Genomic DNA, 16,182 nt, shown 5'->3' with positions numbered 1-16,182 from the left:
CCTTAGTAGTAGTAAAAAACTGTACCCTACTAAAGTAGCACTACTTTAGTAGATTACTATTAAAGAATAGTAGTGATGAGGACATTCCTATAGTTTACACCACTGATACAGCCAATTAGAAACTTAATTTAGGATCAACAGGTAGTGCACATGATACAGGAAATAGCCTAAGGCCCACCTGGCAAGAGGAGGGAAGAAAAGGATTTTTAAAATGGCAACACACAGACTACTTTTACCATACAGTTCTATAAATAAGTAAATAAATGAAAATTATCCAAGAGCACTAAATTGTGACACACAAACTCCCTTACCGTCCTTTACTGTTTCCTTTGTCAAGCTCCTTCCATAGTGCTGGTTTTGCGTCTCATAGCTGTCAGAAGAGACATGGTAAACCTGTAAGAAAGGAGGAAACTCTGTACTTATTTGGAACCACGAATATTTCTGCAGAGCTAAGAGACACCTTACAGACAGGCTACAAAACCCTTGGCACCGTTTAGCGCGGGTGTACTTTTACTTGCAAAGGTCAGCACTGCCCTCTAGTGCTCTGATCTGCAAAATCCTCCCCTTGACACCTTGAGGTCTAAGCTACAGCTTTCCTTCATTAGAAAGACACCGCGTTGGCAAAAAGCAACATATCCTTTTCGGGAAAACATTGTGTATGGCACCTGCTTTGCAAACCAATGCTACAACTTGAAACTATCATACTCCTACCCACGTTACAATGAATATTAAATCAGTAAGACATAAGATGATAAAAACCACAATGCAGTCTGCAGTTCTTAGAACTGTAAAAATAATTAATTAGTACAACAGCAAAACCGTAAGAAATACTATGATGTGACCAGCATGAGACCCATCGGAAACTATAATTGTTGACACAAATGAGGTTATATGAAATAAATGCCAGCAGCCGAGTGAAAGCTTGGTTCCAGCCTCGATAGCAGTACACAGCTCTTGCCTGAAAAGGAGGCAACTCATTCGGGTACAGTTTTGTCCATATCAGGAATTGTGCAAGCTTAACAACTAAACTCAAAAATGTTTTACAGAGAGACACATTTTCTGTCTAACTGAAATAATTTCCATAGTAGAATCATGACAGCCAGCCAGGCCCAAGTATAATTTGTTTATGAGAGTGTAGACAATTCTTATTTGCAGAAATAATGGTGTTACCAAGCAGGCAGTTGTCTCTGGCAGAAACTTTTGTGCCTGGCACTTGTTCAGACCACCCAACCCTGCAGCACCCATGTGGGCTGCAATGCTCTGCCCCCCTTCACCTGCCATAAAAAGAGAGGATTCCACAGGAAGCAAGTCAGGGCGCACCAGTGAGGCGCCTGCCCCCATGCCCTCCTTTGGGGGCTTTGTCGTGCTGTAGCCTACAGAAAATCCAGAATGGTAAAACATGAGTGCATAAAAGGACTGGTATGTAAGCAATAACCACAAATAAAAGAACTCCCTGTTTTCACTGTAGCCCCCCAAAACCTCTCCTTCCCATCCAAACCACCACAAGCACAGTACAAAAACACAAGCCACTAACTTCTGCTTTGCAAAGTAGCTGGGAAGAGAAGTCTCAAATAGCTCTTATTTTGACAAAAAAGCTAAAAGTAATTAAATTCAGGGCCCCCAAGGAAGTTAGATCATAATGTGCAGAAACTGACTTAAGTCATCAACCATGAACTGAAGGGACAGTAAATAATTCTGGTTATTCTAAAGCAATAGTAGTTCTAAGCCTGAATGTTTAAACTCACTTGATAGCAGAGACACTTCCCACTGTTATCATTCCTATTTCCACTGTTATGATACTTAGAGAAACTGAGGCCCTGATGTCTACAAACTGCAGAAATGCATGGCAGAGCTGAGTCCTTCTAAATCAGCATCCAACAAGGGTGAGTTTGGTTTCACAAAAGCAACCATTTTTCAGGTTTTTTTTTTTCCCCTCTCTCAAAGCACGTGAGAGAGGTACAGCACGGAACATATGAACCCAAAGATTACTTATGTAAATACTCCAGCTACCAAAAAATATTTTCAAAAACACACAGAAAGTTTCAAGAACTTTTTAAATTTAAAAGCACCACAAGCCAAAGGCAATTAAATAAAGCAAAAATAAAATAAAAACATAGGAGAGGATCAGGACTCTGATGACTACACTTAGGTTTTCACTAGCTGTGTCATCACTTAAATAATATTGAACGTTCTCATTTAGTTGGTCTAGGGCCATACACCAGCACTGCAGCACACTCCCAAACGAATTATCTTGTTTCCCAGAACCTTATCTCTCCCCCATAGGAGCTAGCAGTTCGTGTGACATGGGCACTTGCTCAAAAATGCTGATTAAGATCTGCAAGCTCATTCTGTTTTCCAGAGAAATGCTGGAGCAGCACATCACCCCCTGTGCTTCTGACTAGGCTTCCTGTGAAGCCACCCTACTCCTTCTCGTCATTTGCGCAAAACCATCCCCCCAAAGGGCTTTTCCATATAGGTTAAAAGTACCCAAGGCAGATGTGCACATTCTGCGTTAATAGTGTGTTTTAACTATACAAAATGGTCAGTGACAAACTGTCAAGTCCCACACACATACCAGCAGGGTAACAGATACATATTTAACTATCTTGTGAACAAGCAAAGACTCGGAACTCCCTTGGTTAACCAATGGGCTTGGCTGCAGACAGTAGCATTGAAGAACAACATATACAGGCAATGATGAAAGTGTTCTCCATGTTAGCCAGAGAGCTGTCTCATAATACCACTTCAAGCCTTCTCTCAACTGCCAGAAAGTGACTATTTGAGCCATTCCTGGAAAACCTCAACCAAATACAAATAAATTAAGACCCATTCTGAAAACAAAGGAACAGAAACTCAAGCTCTAAGAGAAATTAGCTTTCACCAGTTCTTGCTTCACCCTCACCTCCCCACCCTAACCCCCCAAACCACAGGGATGGCTGAGCTGCATAGCAGAAGACTAAAATCAACTTCCTAGTCTACAGACCATGCTTTTGTTCATGCAGTCACTGCTACTAATCTGCTGCTAACCCTCCCCAAAAGCATATTTGCCTTTGAATCAACCTTCTTCTGTATCCCTCTTGTTGCAGCTGTCTGCCCATTTCTGTCAAAGCAATGACAAGAAGTCAGACCTGTAACCTTAACAACGGTCAAGAAATTATTAGACAAGAAAATGTTATTTCTTGCCCACCTGCCACAACTTGCTACATGTTTGCTTTGTATTCAGGAGTTTCAGTGTATAGTGCAAGACAAAACTCCTTATATGATCCGTAAAACATCGCCTTCAGGACAACTCCTGCTTCATCAGTGATTTTTATACATTCTTACTATGCAAGATCTGAGCTGTTTTGATTGACAACATGGAAGCTCCTCCTTGTGCCCTACAAGCAGCTCCCATTCCTCAGGCTTCTGCATACACAGAACTGCAATCGAGCATGCTAACAGATTCGGGTTATTAATTAGTACTAGTAGGGACTCTGCATGGAGAGCGCATCAAAAATCCAGATAATTAACTGTCACGGGAAATTATCTCTTTGGACTTGCCCAACCTGCACTTGGCCCTTTTTCCCCCCAAAGGTGTTAAATTATTGTTGCTTGCATACCCACATGTATTTTTATACCCTTTTTTCAACTACAGTTAGCTCACCCGACATTCTTCAACTGAAGGAAACCTTGAGCTAAAACAAAAAGCGGCTCCACTGTGGTCTTTGTAAAAGCACCACCCTCGCAAGATCTCAGCTGTGAGGTACACCATGGCAAGTGTACCTGACAGGGGAGACACCATGATCAAGCAGGTGGTTTTCCCAGGGCAAGGCTCATCCCTTGCACTCTGGGTGTGCTGCTTTTTTTTCTTTATTTGGCACAAGCAATCCAGGAGGTTCCTCGATTGTGTGGAAGACAACTTCCTTCTGCAAGTGACAGAGGAGCCAACAAGGAGAGGTGCCATGCTTGACCTTGTGCTCACCAGCAGGGAAGGGCTGGTTGGAAACGTGACACTCCAGGACAGCCTTGGCTGCAGCGGTCACAAGATGGTCAAATTCAAGATCCTCAGGACAGTGAGAAGAGCATGCAGCAAGCTCACTGCCCTGGACTTCAAAAGAGCAGACTTCGGCCTCTTCAGGAACCTGCTTAGTAAGGTTCCATGGGATATAGCCCTGGAGCGCAGGGGGGCCCAAGACTCTTGGTTGATATTCAAGGATCACCTGCTACAAGCTCAGGAGTGCTGCATCCCGAATAGAAGGAAGTGTGGCAGGAGGGCCAGGAGACCTCCTTGGATGGATAAGGAGCTGCTGAGGAAAATTTGAAGGAATAAAGAGGCTTATAAAAAGTGGAAGCAAGGACAGGCGCCCTGGGAAGAATACAGGGATGCTGTCCAGGAAGCTAGGGACCAGGTTAGGAAAGCTAAGGCCCAGTTAGAATTAAACTTGGCTAGGGATGTTAAGGATAACAGGAAGGGATTCTACAGGTACGTAGCGAATAAAAGACAGACTAGGGACAACGTAGGCCCCCTGAGGAAGCTATCAAGAGAACTGGCTACCCTGGATTATGGAGAAGGCTGAGGTTCTGAATGACTTCTTTGCCTCAGTCTTCACTGGCAAAGGCTCTGACCACACCAGCCAAATCTTGGAAGGCAGATGCAGGGACTGTGAGAATGAAGACCTTGGGCCCACTGTAGGAGAGGATCTGGTTTGAGACCATCTTAAAAATCTGAACGCGCACAAGTCCGTGGGACCTGATGGAATCCATCCGCGGGTCCTGAAGGAGCTGGCGAATGAAGTTGCTAAGCCACTGGCCATCGTATTTGAAAAGTCGTGGCAGTCATGAGAAGTTCCAGATGACTGGAAAAAGGGAAATATAACCCCCGTTTTCAAGAACGGGAAAATGGAAGACCCGGGGAATTACAGACCAGTCAGTCTCACCTCTGTGCCTGGCAAAACCTTGGAGCACATTCTCCTGGAAGGCATGCTAAGGCACATGAATAACAACAAGGTACTTGGTGACAGCCAGCATGGCTTCACTAAGGGGAAATCCTGCCTGACCAATTTGGTGGCCTTCTATGATGGGGCTACAGAACTGATGGACAGGGGTAAAATTGTTGATGTCATCTACCTGGACTTGTGCAAAGCGTTCGACACTGTCTCACACAATATCCTCGTCTCTAAATTGAAGAGACATCAATTTGATGGATGGACCACTCAGTGGATAAAGAACTGGCTGGATGGCCGCACACAAAGAGCTGTGGTCAATGGTTCAATGACCAGCTGGAGACCAGTAACGAGTGGTGTCCCTCAGGGATCGGTGTTGGGACCGATCTTCTTTAACATCTTCATCGCTGACATGGACAGTGGGATTGAGTGCGCCCTCAGCAAGTTTGCTGATGACACCAAGCTATGTGGTCTGGTTGATACGCTGGAGGGAAGGAATGCCATCCAGAGGGACCTTGACACGCTTGTAAGGTGGGCTGATGCCAACCTTATGAAGTTCAACCATGCCAAGTGCAAGGTCCTACACTTGGGGCAGAGCAATCCCAGGCACAGCTACAGGTTGGGCAGAGAAGAGATTCAGAGCGGCCCTGCAGAGAAGGACTTGGGGGTGCTGGTCGATGAGAAAATGAACATGAGCCGGCAGTGTGCGCTCACAGCCCAGAAAGCCAACCGTACCCTGGGCTGCAAAGGAGCATGACCAGCAGGTCGAAGGAGGTGATCCTGCCCCTCTACTCTGCTCTCGTGAGACCTCACCTGGAGTACTGTGTGCAGTTCTGGTGTCCTCAACATAAAAAGGACATGGAACTGTTGGAACAAGTCCAGAGGAGGGCCACGAGGATGATCAGGGGACTGGAGTACCTCTCGTATGAAGACAGGCTGAGGAAGTTGGGGCTGTTCAGCCTGGAGAAGAGAAGGGTGTGTGGAGACCTCATAGCAGCCTTCCTGTATCTGAAGGGGGCCTGTAGGGATGCTGGGGATGGACTCTTCATTAGGGACTGTAGTGACAGGACAAGGGGTAGCGGGTTAAAACTTAAACAGGGGAAGTTTAGATTGGATATAAGGAGGAAGTTCTTTACTGTGAGGGTGGTGAGGCACTGGAATGGGTTGACCAGGGAAGTTGTGAATGCTCCATCCTTGGCAGTGTTCAAGGCCAGGCTGGACAGAGTGGGATGGTTTAGTGTGAGGTGTCCCTGCCCATGGCAGGGGGGTTGGAACTAGATGATCTTAAGGTCCTTTCCAACCCTAACTATTCCATGATTCCATGATTTGGAAACCTTTAACACAAAGGTGAAGACTGGACCGTGGAAAAGAAGTATCAAATGTTATGTAATGTTATTTATATTAATTCAGTACAGACTTCCATGGTGAGGCATAAAACAACACATGCTGTTCAAATGCTTATCTGTGGCAACTCCCTAACTTCCAGATAGTACAATTGAAATACATATTAATTAAGGCTAGCCTGTTTGGTAGAGACACTGCTAGCACAAATAAAAATCTCTAAGTAACTTGCAGAGATCTTTCACGTCTGCAAAACAAGTTAACTAATCCACATCACTGAACCCAGGGGAGATGTATCTTGAGCCTGCACAGAGAGCATTCTACAGAGGAGTACCTGCAGAGCCAAGGTTACCTTGATTGCACTCATGATACGGACTCATGTGCCACTGATATTCCCACACTTGCTGGCACCTGGGTAGCAGTTTCCCATGGAGCTCTCAGTGCCCATTCCAGCACCCCCGCATACCCCGCGCATACAGCCTGGGCCCTGCTCTTCTATGAAAGCACAGGGAGATCAGAGATACCTGCTGTGATGCTGAAGCATCTGGATTTGAAAGGGCAAAGGGCTGATCTGTCCATCCTTTGTATTTTTTCCATAAATATACTTATCACCCCTATCTTACATTCACACAAATAAGAACGAGCAAGTGTTTAAATATCACACAGTTTTCTGTGTACAGCAAGGCACCTCTGCACACATAACTGGCATCTGAAGGTCAGCACCCCACCTGCTACCCAAACTGGAGCTACATGGAAAGCGGGAAGTAAGCAGGCAGCACCCCAGCTAACCTGAGGACACCCAACTTCAGCATTAGTCCACTATCTTCACAGGGGGCATCTCTCGCATTAGGCCAAGATCCACATCCACAGCTGGGTACCTTTTGCCTGGACCTCACAATCGTCCCTATGTAAATATAGGGGCATGTCAGAAGAACCCAGGTTTCTCCACAGCCCTGTAATCTCTCAGGGATTGATCCTACCACAGTGGGAGACTTGTACACTGAGTTTTAACAAGCTTTGTTTTTTAATTTTTCCAAAAGAACGTAAATAAAAAAAAAAAAAAAAAAAAGATTTCGGGAAAAAGTAACAGAAAAATTTTTAAATACATTCTTTTATTTGATACTACTGCTTTGTTGTTATGCTGTGACTATTACTCTGCTGAGAGCAGGCCCATTTATCTAAATCCATCTATTGAAACACACGCACTCCCTTTGTTTCTTTTTTCTTAAAAACTTAGTTGTTGCTAGACCACAAGTGAGGAAATTACACATATCCCTGCTTGTTTCTGGCATGAAAATTCAGCACAGGAAGGATGCATACCTGCTCCCCAGTTTCTAAAACTATACTTGCATATTATTCTCTGTGGTTTGTTTCTTTGCTCTTCTGATATTCAACAGAGTGTTTTATATGATTAAGTACACTGCCAAATGCTGTGACAATCTATATAAAGTTCTAGTAAGATCCTTACATAAATAAATTGCAGAATGAAATTATGTTGAAATTAATTCAGTGAAAAAGCAGACTAATAATCTCCTAAATAAAAGAAGCAACAACACTGCAGTTAAATCATGTATCATTTTAAAGGTAGCTTAATATACAATTTTGGACTCCCAGAACTTCCACAGAGCACCTCATTAGAATAACTGTCTTTTATGCCTCCTTTTTCATATAACAGGGAGGAAAAAGAGGCAATCACTCATCTCATCCATCATCAGCGTTTTTTTTAACATAGAGAAAACCTTATCAGCCATAAGGACACAAGTAGACCCGCTGTCATATACATGATGAATCTTTCAAGCAAGAACAAATGCCATAACATGCCAGGGTACCCATCTGCTAGAATTTGCCCAAGAGGGTGACAGATGAATCTCCCAGATTCCACAAATGAAGTACTTCTGAAACACACCCTTCAATCCATTCACAGATACCAGACTCTGAGGAATTGCTGCTTTCAGTTCCACAGCAAGGATTCAGAACCCTCAGGTGAGAAACAGGTGAGTCCAACTCAACTGCAAGAACCAGGGAGTCAAAGTGAAACGAGAAAAGCAGAGAAGACAGCAGTGTACAGAGTAATAATGCCAGCACAGAGAAACCAACCAGTGCCATGGGTCAGTTCAGCCACGGCAGACATGTATTTCCAGACTTGAGGGGGGCTTGCTTGTTTGGAGGTTGGGGAGGGGGGTTTCAGGGTTTTTGGTTGGTTTCTTTGGTTTGCTGTGGGTTCGGCTGGTTTGGTTTGCTGTACTTTGGGGGGGAGCTGTAGGTTTGTGTTGTTTTTTTTTTCCTGTTTTCTTAAACCTCATTAAATTAGACTTACAACTGTAAAACACCCAGTTCTGGTCATTTTTTACTGTGGAAGAACATGAACACTAGATGCAGGATTTAATAGCTTTATTATTCCTCCTTTCCTAAATCTTGTTATTAAGACATCAGAACTTATGAAAAATTCCACAACACTAGAAAGAGTTCATAAAGAACTCAGAAAATAGACTTAGCTACAGACAGTTTTAATACATCTTGCAGGAACATGTGCTGTAGATAAGGAAACTCACTTGTAAAAACAGCTTTGATGAGGTATCTGCATGCAATAGTTCACAGGCACAAATAATAAAAGGAAATGATGGATTATACTGGTAAAGTTATGTAATCACCAGTTTGTGCTTTAAAAACAGGCTTCAGAAATATTACAGATTATGTGATATTGCAATCAAGATGTTCTGAAAGAAAAAGAAAACCTGCAGAAATCGGGAATTGTCAATTTTAACTGGATTGCAAATCCAAACTGAGATCACAACCTTCACATTCTGCTTGTATTCACCAGCATATAAAATACTCTATTTTTATTACTGCACACTCTGTGAAGATACTTCTTATGTATTTACATGTCTACTACTGAAACCATATTGCAACTAGAATTTTTGCTATTGCAACCATACCTTAGTTTCCAACTTCTATTTTAACTTTCACTACTTCCATACCAGATTTGTCCTCATCTGTTAAGGAAAGGAATCTCTCCACTAAAGATGAAATCAGGATTTTAACCAATGTTATTGAAATGACTGTATTGTCTAAATGTGTTTCCATGCATTTATTCTGTCTATTCAGTGCATTAAGATGAATATAGTTTAGCACATGCCAAATGCCAGAACTATGTACACAAATCAAAGCTCTGCCGGATAGAAGACTCACTTACTTTAAGGACAAACCATATATATTTTATGTAGAAACAGATGTCTGCTTATTTACCAGTGTATAACACAAAGCTGTATTGGTGGCTTTTAGTGTAAAAACCTACTATGAATAAATTTTGGGGTAAGAAAACACCAGTAATATATATCTGCATGTATCTCTTCATGACAGCTTATATGACGTGCGCTTTAAAAAAGCCAAAGATAACTACATTTTCCATTATTCCTGGTCCTGTTTTCTCTTGCTCTTCTGAAATAGAAACTTGCTAAGCAAGCCCACTTCCATGTTAAAAATAAAACTGAATGGAGAGATTAAAATCAAACCCCTCCAACTTTCTGAATCGTGCTACACCATGTTTTGTCCAGCAAAGACTAGCAACCTTTACCTAGTATGTTAGCTGTTAGAGGCAGTAAATGCCTGTACAGGAGAGCAATTTACATTATGACCAGAACCTTGCAAAAATAAAGCAAACAGGGAGACAGAAAATACCCCATAATCAAGAGGCAGCAAGCTGAGCAGAAAAATTGCCTTGTGAATTTAGACTTTGCTATGAGTTGCATGAGAGGAGAAGGTACCTTTTGAATTCTTTTGGGGAAATAACTTCCAATATGCTATTTGGTACCAAAGGCACAAAACTCATCTCATCTACTTAAAGACTGGACAGGAAACTGCATTGCTTAGGAAAACCATTATATACACAGTTTAAAGTAGGGAACTGAAAGAATCTGTGCAACAGGGTAAAGATATCAATAAATGACAATGCTAGAAACAATAGGCACAAGCAAAAATACTGTGGAAGCAAGTGTTCATTCCTTTTGCACTGTCATGAAACAAAAGATGTTAAGTACATTGTTTTACACATGAGATAAGAAAGGTTATGTAATGACATAAGCCAAATCCAAAGCTATAATCTCCAGCCTTCCTTCTCAATCTAAACTGTTTGGTTTTTGACTAAACTCCCACGTTCTTCCTCATAGGCTTACATAATTACTACTCATGACCACTATAATTTATAGCTGTAGAAGCTTATCTCAAGACAGAGTTAAGGCTGAGAGCCTAGGCAATTAAGTACAAAACATTACAGAGATATTAGAATTATTTTAAACAATGGTGCAATCTGTGTGCTACTGCTATCTAACAGCAAAGGGGAAGCTTATCAGTCTTCAGCCATTCATGCTTGTTGATGCAGAGCTTGAGAAGCCCTGGCTCTGTGTATGCGAGAAGGAAAACAAAACTCTCGCGTCAAAAAGAAAGTTATTCCTGTGCCAATCATAGAAAAAAAAAAAAAAGTACTTCAAATGCATTACATCAGGAATTCATTACTGACATGAACACATTTATGTTACAGATCCACGAATGTTCCGTACAGCTTTGCTTTACATTCAAGTTTTAGAGTACTGAATATTGAATCTTTCTTATCACCCAAGATAAGGAAATGTAGTAGCGCTAGCATGGACATCTGCACGGCCTTATGCATCTCAAACTAACCCTCACCTGACAGTTCCTCAAGCAGGTATGCACCAAATAGGTTTTTCTTCTGGTGGAAAGCTTTTTTAAATGCAGACCATGAACAGCTACTTACAAGTACATGCATCACCTCTGAGAGCTATCTTGCTCTTCCTTAAATAGGAAAATTACATCAAAATTATCTTTATTTTAAAAATAGAGATAAGATTTGTTTTAAAGATACAGCTCACAATTAAATTCTTACAAAGACTGGCTCAGTATGTAAATCTCTGAGGAAAGCCTAAAAGTAAGAAAAAAAAACACTTTGATAATTTGAAATATCTGCTATGCGAGAACTGACTGTAGCTACATTCAATTTTAAATAACTATAGTCTGTTCCAACTCCTTTCTTGGATACATATACAGAACCCAAGTTGCAAATAGATCCTCAGAAGGCGCACAGCCAGGTTAAACACTTGTTGTGAACAAGAGCAGTGTTTTGGAACATACTTCACACAACAGCTGATACCAGTACTACCAACATAGTCACTTAACACTTCATTTACGTAAAACTCAAGAGGGTTGTCATTTTCTAGAAAAACTAGCTGCTGTATGTGGTGTGGAACAAGAGGCCACAGCATAAGCTGAATCTGAAAACAAAACAAGTTCTTACCCTCATGCCAAGTACCAAAAAGCCAATCTCTTCCATCAGCGGGTACTTGCTGACCTGCTGTTGTATCTTCTCAGCTGAAGCATACGGATCATAACTTTTCTGACCTATTTTTACATCCATTATGCAAGGCTTTTTAAACTTACGGGTCACATCTTCCAGTTTTAGATACGTATCTGTTAAAAAGACAAGACTTGCGTAAACAGTAGGTCAAAGCAAAGAATTACATAGTTTTTGCTGAGCTTCTGTGGAAGAAGAATATTTTAAGGCTTAAGATCACATGAGTTAAGAGTCAAATTTGTCTCTGAACACAGACTAAATCACAGTCATTGACACCCACAAATTCTGTTGGCATTAAATTCTAAATGCCTTATTGTTTAGAAAATTGCATACAATTAAAGTGTGCTAACCTAGCACTCAAATTCAAATTACTGCCCAGATGAAATTCATGAGTAACTTTTATTAAGCCGTTAACATACCTCAAATAGCATTAATAAGCACACACAAATGCAGGTTACTACTTGGCTGGTTTTGCAATGGAGATCGTGTTTTCTTTCTTTGTGAAAGGGCTAGAATTAAAATGGCATTCTTCTTTGTGTCATTTTAAAAATTAAATTAACATTTCAGAGTCCTACCCTACAGGGGCCGAAACGCATCTCATTTTTCTTCTTTTTATCCCACTCCTATCTGCAATCATTTCTCATGGCACACCTTTCTGGGAAAACACTCCTCAAATCCTAGGGCTGCCTTTCATCCATTTCCAAAAGCCCCTTTGGGAGGGTGGGTGGATCAAAAAACCTCAAGCCCTCGGAGAGCCTGGGGTTAAAGTAGTATCTCAGACCTGGTCAAACTGGTTTATGCACTTCTGCAGTGCAAGTAAGAGACTATTACCAACATGATCTACAGAACCAACTGTGAGAACACAACAAAAAAACCAGACTTCCAGTAACTGTTTGATTTGCAGACAACCCTTCCACAGATCTCCAGCCCTTCCCCGGGCATGACATATGCCATGACAACACAAAGCATTAACACAAGTCTAATTTTTCATAGCAACTTCTGCAAATCCACCTGTTACCAGTCACAAACTTCACATTAAAGTTTATTTTTCTTTCAAGTACAGTCTATTCCATGTGTGTATTTATTTGTCTTTAATGCAATCTGAATAGGCAAACCCATCTTATTATTCCCCATTCCTGCAGCATAATCTAAAATGGGATTGCCAAAGAAAGCAAAACCAGTTAAAAATTAAAAAGGGATCAAATGCCTTGTTTTGATAACTGTACAGACAGGTATCAAAACCAGTTAGAGCTAAGACAAATAGAACAAGCAGTGTTCCATTTCCACTTAATAAGTGGAAATACTTCCTTCATGATAAGAAATGAAAAGGACTCTTGTTACTTAAATAAGTCCTACCCAGAGCCTCAAGTCACCATCATGATTGAAAGTCCCAATTCCCCAGTACATCAATCTGAAATTAACGAACACTGCAGAGACACATCAGAGTTAAAGTCACTCATGCTTAACTCTGAGAAGCCTAAGGCAGAAAACATACTTGACATTAGCTCACTAGATATCTCCTAAGGAAAAGCAAGACAAATACAGAATACAATTCCTGGTAGGAAGAGTATCACCTGAAGTGTGGATGCCACTTTTTCTATTCAAAGATTTTACACAAAGGTCTAATTCAGTCAGACACCAGCAGTTTTGCAGGGCTTTGGGGAACAACTACTGAATCCAGGGGAGTCCATGTAACCTGATAGCTATCTATTATTAAAACAAAAACTGTAAAAGTCTAAGCATCACCCTTCACACCTACTCTTTTTGCATGTTATGGAAATCACTGTAATCAATAGGTATGTGTCATCACTCTAAAGCAATCCAGAAAACAACAACTTAATGAACCTAAAGGGTTTTAGTACTTAGCTCTCAAAAGCACTGAGCCAGAGGTATGCCATGGGAGGTAGAGAAAGAAAATAAATAGAGAAACATCTCAGAAAAAAGTTGCAATCCTTGATCACCAAACCCAAAATGCACTGGAATATATAGCAAGCACCTCTGGACTCAAAGTGCTACAAATACAAAATTATACAGATTGCGAGTTACTGCAAATTACACTAATTGTTTAGATGCAATGCTTTTATCAACCCTAAAATATAACTGTATTTAAAGTAGTGTAAAACATCAATTTCCACAAGGCAACAAAAAGTGAACCCATAAAAACTTAAAGAAGCAGAACTTAAACCTCCCAAAACCTAGCATACTTCCTCCTTTCAGGAAACACACAGGCAAGATAGTCATGCTCTTCCCACCAAAGGCACTTGTACAGCACCCATGCTTATCCACTGTCCTCTACTCCACTAGTACAAATCCCTCTTTTTAAGCATATGGCACCAACATTCAGCACCTCCAATATATTTAGAAGTTTTAAATATCTGTTCATTTTTAGTTCCCCATCCATTTAATATCTGTTAAGCTACAAGATCTCCCTTATTGACCTCCTAAAAACGTAAGAATTACTATTTTTAAAAGCATTAAAATAATTTAGGAGCTAACACTAGCCCTGGGAAATACTAATTACTTGGCAAAGCCTGTGAATTATCCAGAAATGACTCATCTCTCTCACACTTTTTTTGGAATTACTAAGTCTTCATCATTGGCTAACTGCTAGCTCAGAATTAAGACTTTCTTACATCTGTTCAGTGCACACCCCTACTCGCAAAAAGCTTGTTGTCCTTGTGGGGACAGCAATGCCACCACAGACAATGCGTTATACCAAGTTAATTACAGCTTCAGAAAAATCCATCGAAGTGTTTATGCTTCATTTTTCCTGGCACTGTTCAGTTCTTATCTGCTCTGTGTTCAAGATCTACAGTCTTCTGAAACAGACCCCAAACCCACAATATCAGAACATATTACACCTTTCAACACTTATTCCTACAATATCTCAAAGCACTGAGACTAAAGCAAACAAAGTAATCTTCAGATTCAGACATTGGAAGGTATCACTACTCTACCTTTTGAAGTGAGGCTCTGACCCCATGTGTCCTTCTCAAAGTCATCAACAAGTGCAGCTGAGCCTAGATAACCGGAGCACTCTCCTTCCTCTCCTTTTGTTAAACAAAAAACCTGCAGATTTTTCAAGCAGTTCAGAGTTTCTAAATTATTATGCAGTACACTGCTAACCCAAGACGCTTCTGAAAATCATGCATTTGCCATCTAAGACCAGGTTAAATTAAAATCACCTTCAGAAAAAGAATTTGTAATGATTTTTGTATCTTAGCTTTGGTAGGTAATCCTGACTATATATTACAAGGATTTAAACAAAATCATTCCTCAGAGGCTTGCACTCCCCCTTCTTGTATTTTTCAGTGGCAGGGAAGGAGGCATGAAGATGTGGTCTGACATATTATTTACGTATTTTATTACAAACCCAAAGGAGATAAGTACACGTTGATGCATTTAGTCCTAACTGGAATCAGAAGTGACAAACTGAAGTGTTTGAATTCTTCTCGTAACTTACAAGACATGTCTCAAAAATATGAATAAGCAGGGAAAAGCCTCAGTTGCTCCCAGCAACAAAAAGGGAAAGAAGGGAAAGGGGGAAAGAAGGGAGAAAGGGGGAAAGACTCCCACATTTTTATAACAACTTTTCCAGTTCTTTATTAATCAACTCCAAATACTAATGATGTCAGTGAATGCGAAGTTTAAATCAATTTGTCTCACTCCAGTTTTAGATTATCTTAGGGAGATGGAGTGTCACCCACCTCCAATTCCTGTGCAGCAGCACTAGGTAATTTCAGCATAGCAGGACAGGATTTTACAAATCTTATTGACACTGTATTGGTCCATCATTTTTGTCATACTTCCTATGATATCACTTACATAAATACATTTCACCCCTTTTAGCTAGATATTTCATCCACTCATCTACATTTTCAGCATAGACTGATGCTTCTCCATACATACTTCTCTAAGAAAATAAACTCCTTGTGTTCCTGCACCTTACCCACCACACTTGCTGCAAACTTGTCACATAGAATCACAGAATAGTTAGGGTTGGAAAGGACCTCAAGATCATCTAGTTCCAACCCCCCTGCCATGGGCAGGGACACCTCACACTAAACCACGTCACCCAAGGCTCTGTCCAACCTGGCCTTGAACACTGCCAGGGATGGAGCACTCACAACTTCCCTGGGCAACCCATTCCAGTGCCTCACCACCCTTACAGTGAAGGGTTTCTTCCTCATATACAATCTAATCTTCCCCTGTTTAAGTTTGAACCCGTTACCCCTTGTCCTATCACTACAGTCCCTAATGAAGAGTCCATCCCCAGCATCCCTACAGCCCCCCTTCAGGTACTGGAAGGCTGCTATGAGGTCTCCACGCAGCCTTCTCTTCTCAAGGCTGAACAGCCCCAACTTCCTCAGCCTGTCTTTACATGGGAAGTGCTCCAGTCCCGTGATCATCCTCGTGGCCCTCCTCTGGACTTGTTCCAGCAGTTCCATGTCCTTTTTATGCTGGGGACACCAGAACTGCTCACAATGCTCCAGGTGAGGTCTCACGAGAGCAGAGTAGAGGGGCACGATCACCTCCTTCGACCTGCTGGTCACG

General features: G+C 41.4%; 1 protein-coding gene across 1 annotated transcript in view; it reads right to left on the bottom strand.

Annotated features, from left to right (window-relative positions):
- IPMK (inositol polyphosphate multikinase) overlaps nt 1-16,182 on the bottom strand; it is a 49,576-nt gene that overhangs the window by 6,410 nt on the left and 26,984 nt on the right. The window contains exons 4-5 of the mRNA XM_065671100.1: nt 11,572-11,744; nt 312-393 (exon numbers count right to left, since the gene is read on the bottom strand). Coding sequence (XP_065527172.1) covers nt 312-393; nt 11,572-11,744 — 255 coding nt within the window. The remainder of the gene's footprint in view (nt 1-311; nt 394-11,571; nt 11,745-16,182) is intronic.

The sequence above is a fragment of the Lathamus discolor genome, chromosome 3 (assembly GCF_037157495.1).
Source record: "Lathamus discolor isolate bLatDis1 chromosome 3, bLatDis1.hap1, whole genome shotgun sequence".
Taxonomy (NCBI): Eukaryota; Metazoa; Chordata; class Aves; order Psittaciformes; family Psittacidae; genus Lathamus; species Lathamus discolor.
Note: the sequence above shows the minus strand (reverse complement) of the source record. Positions and strands in the feature narration are given on the sequence as shown.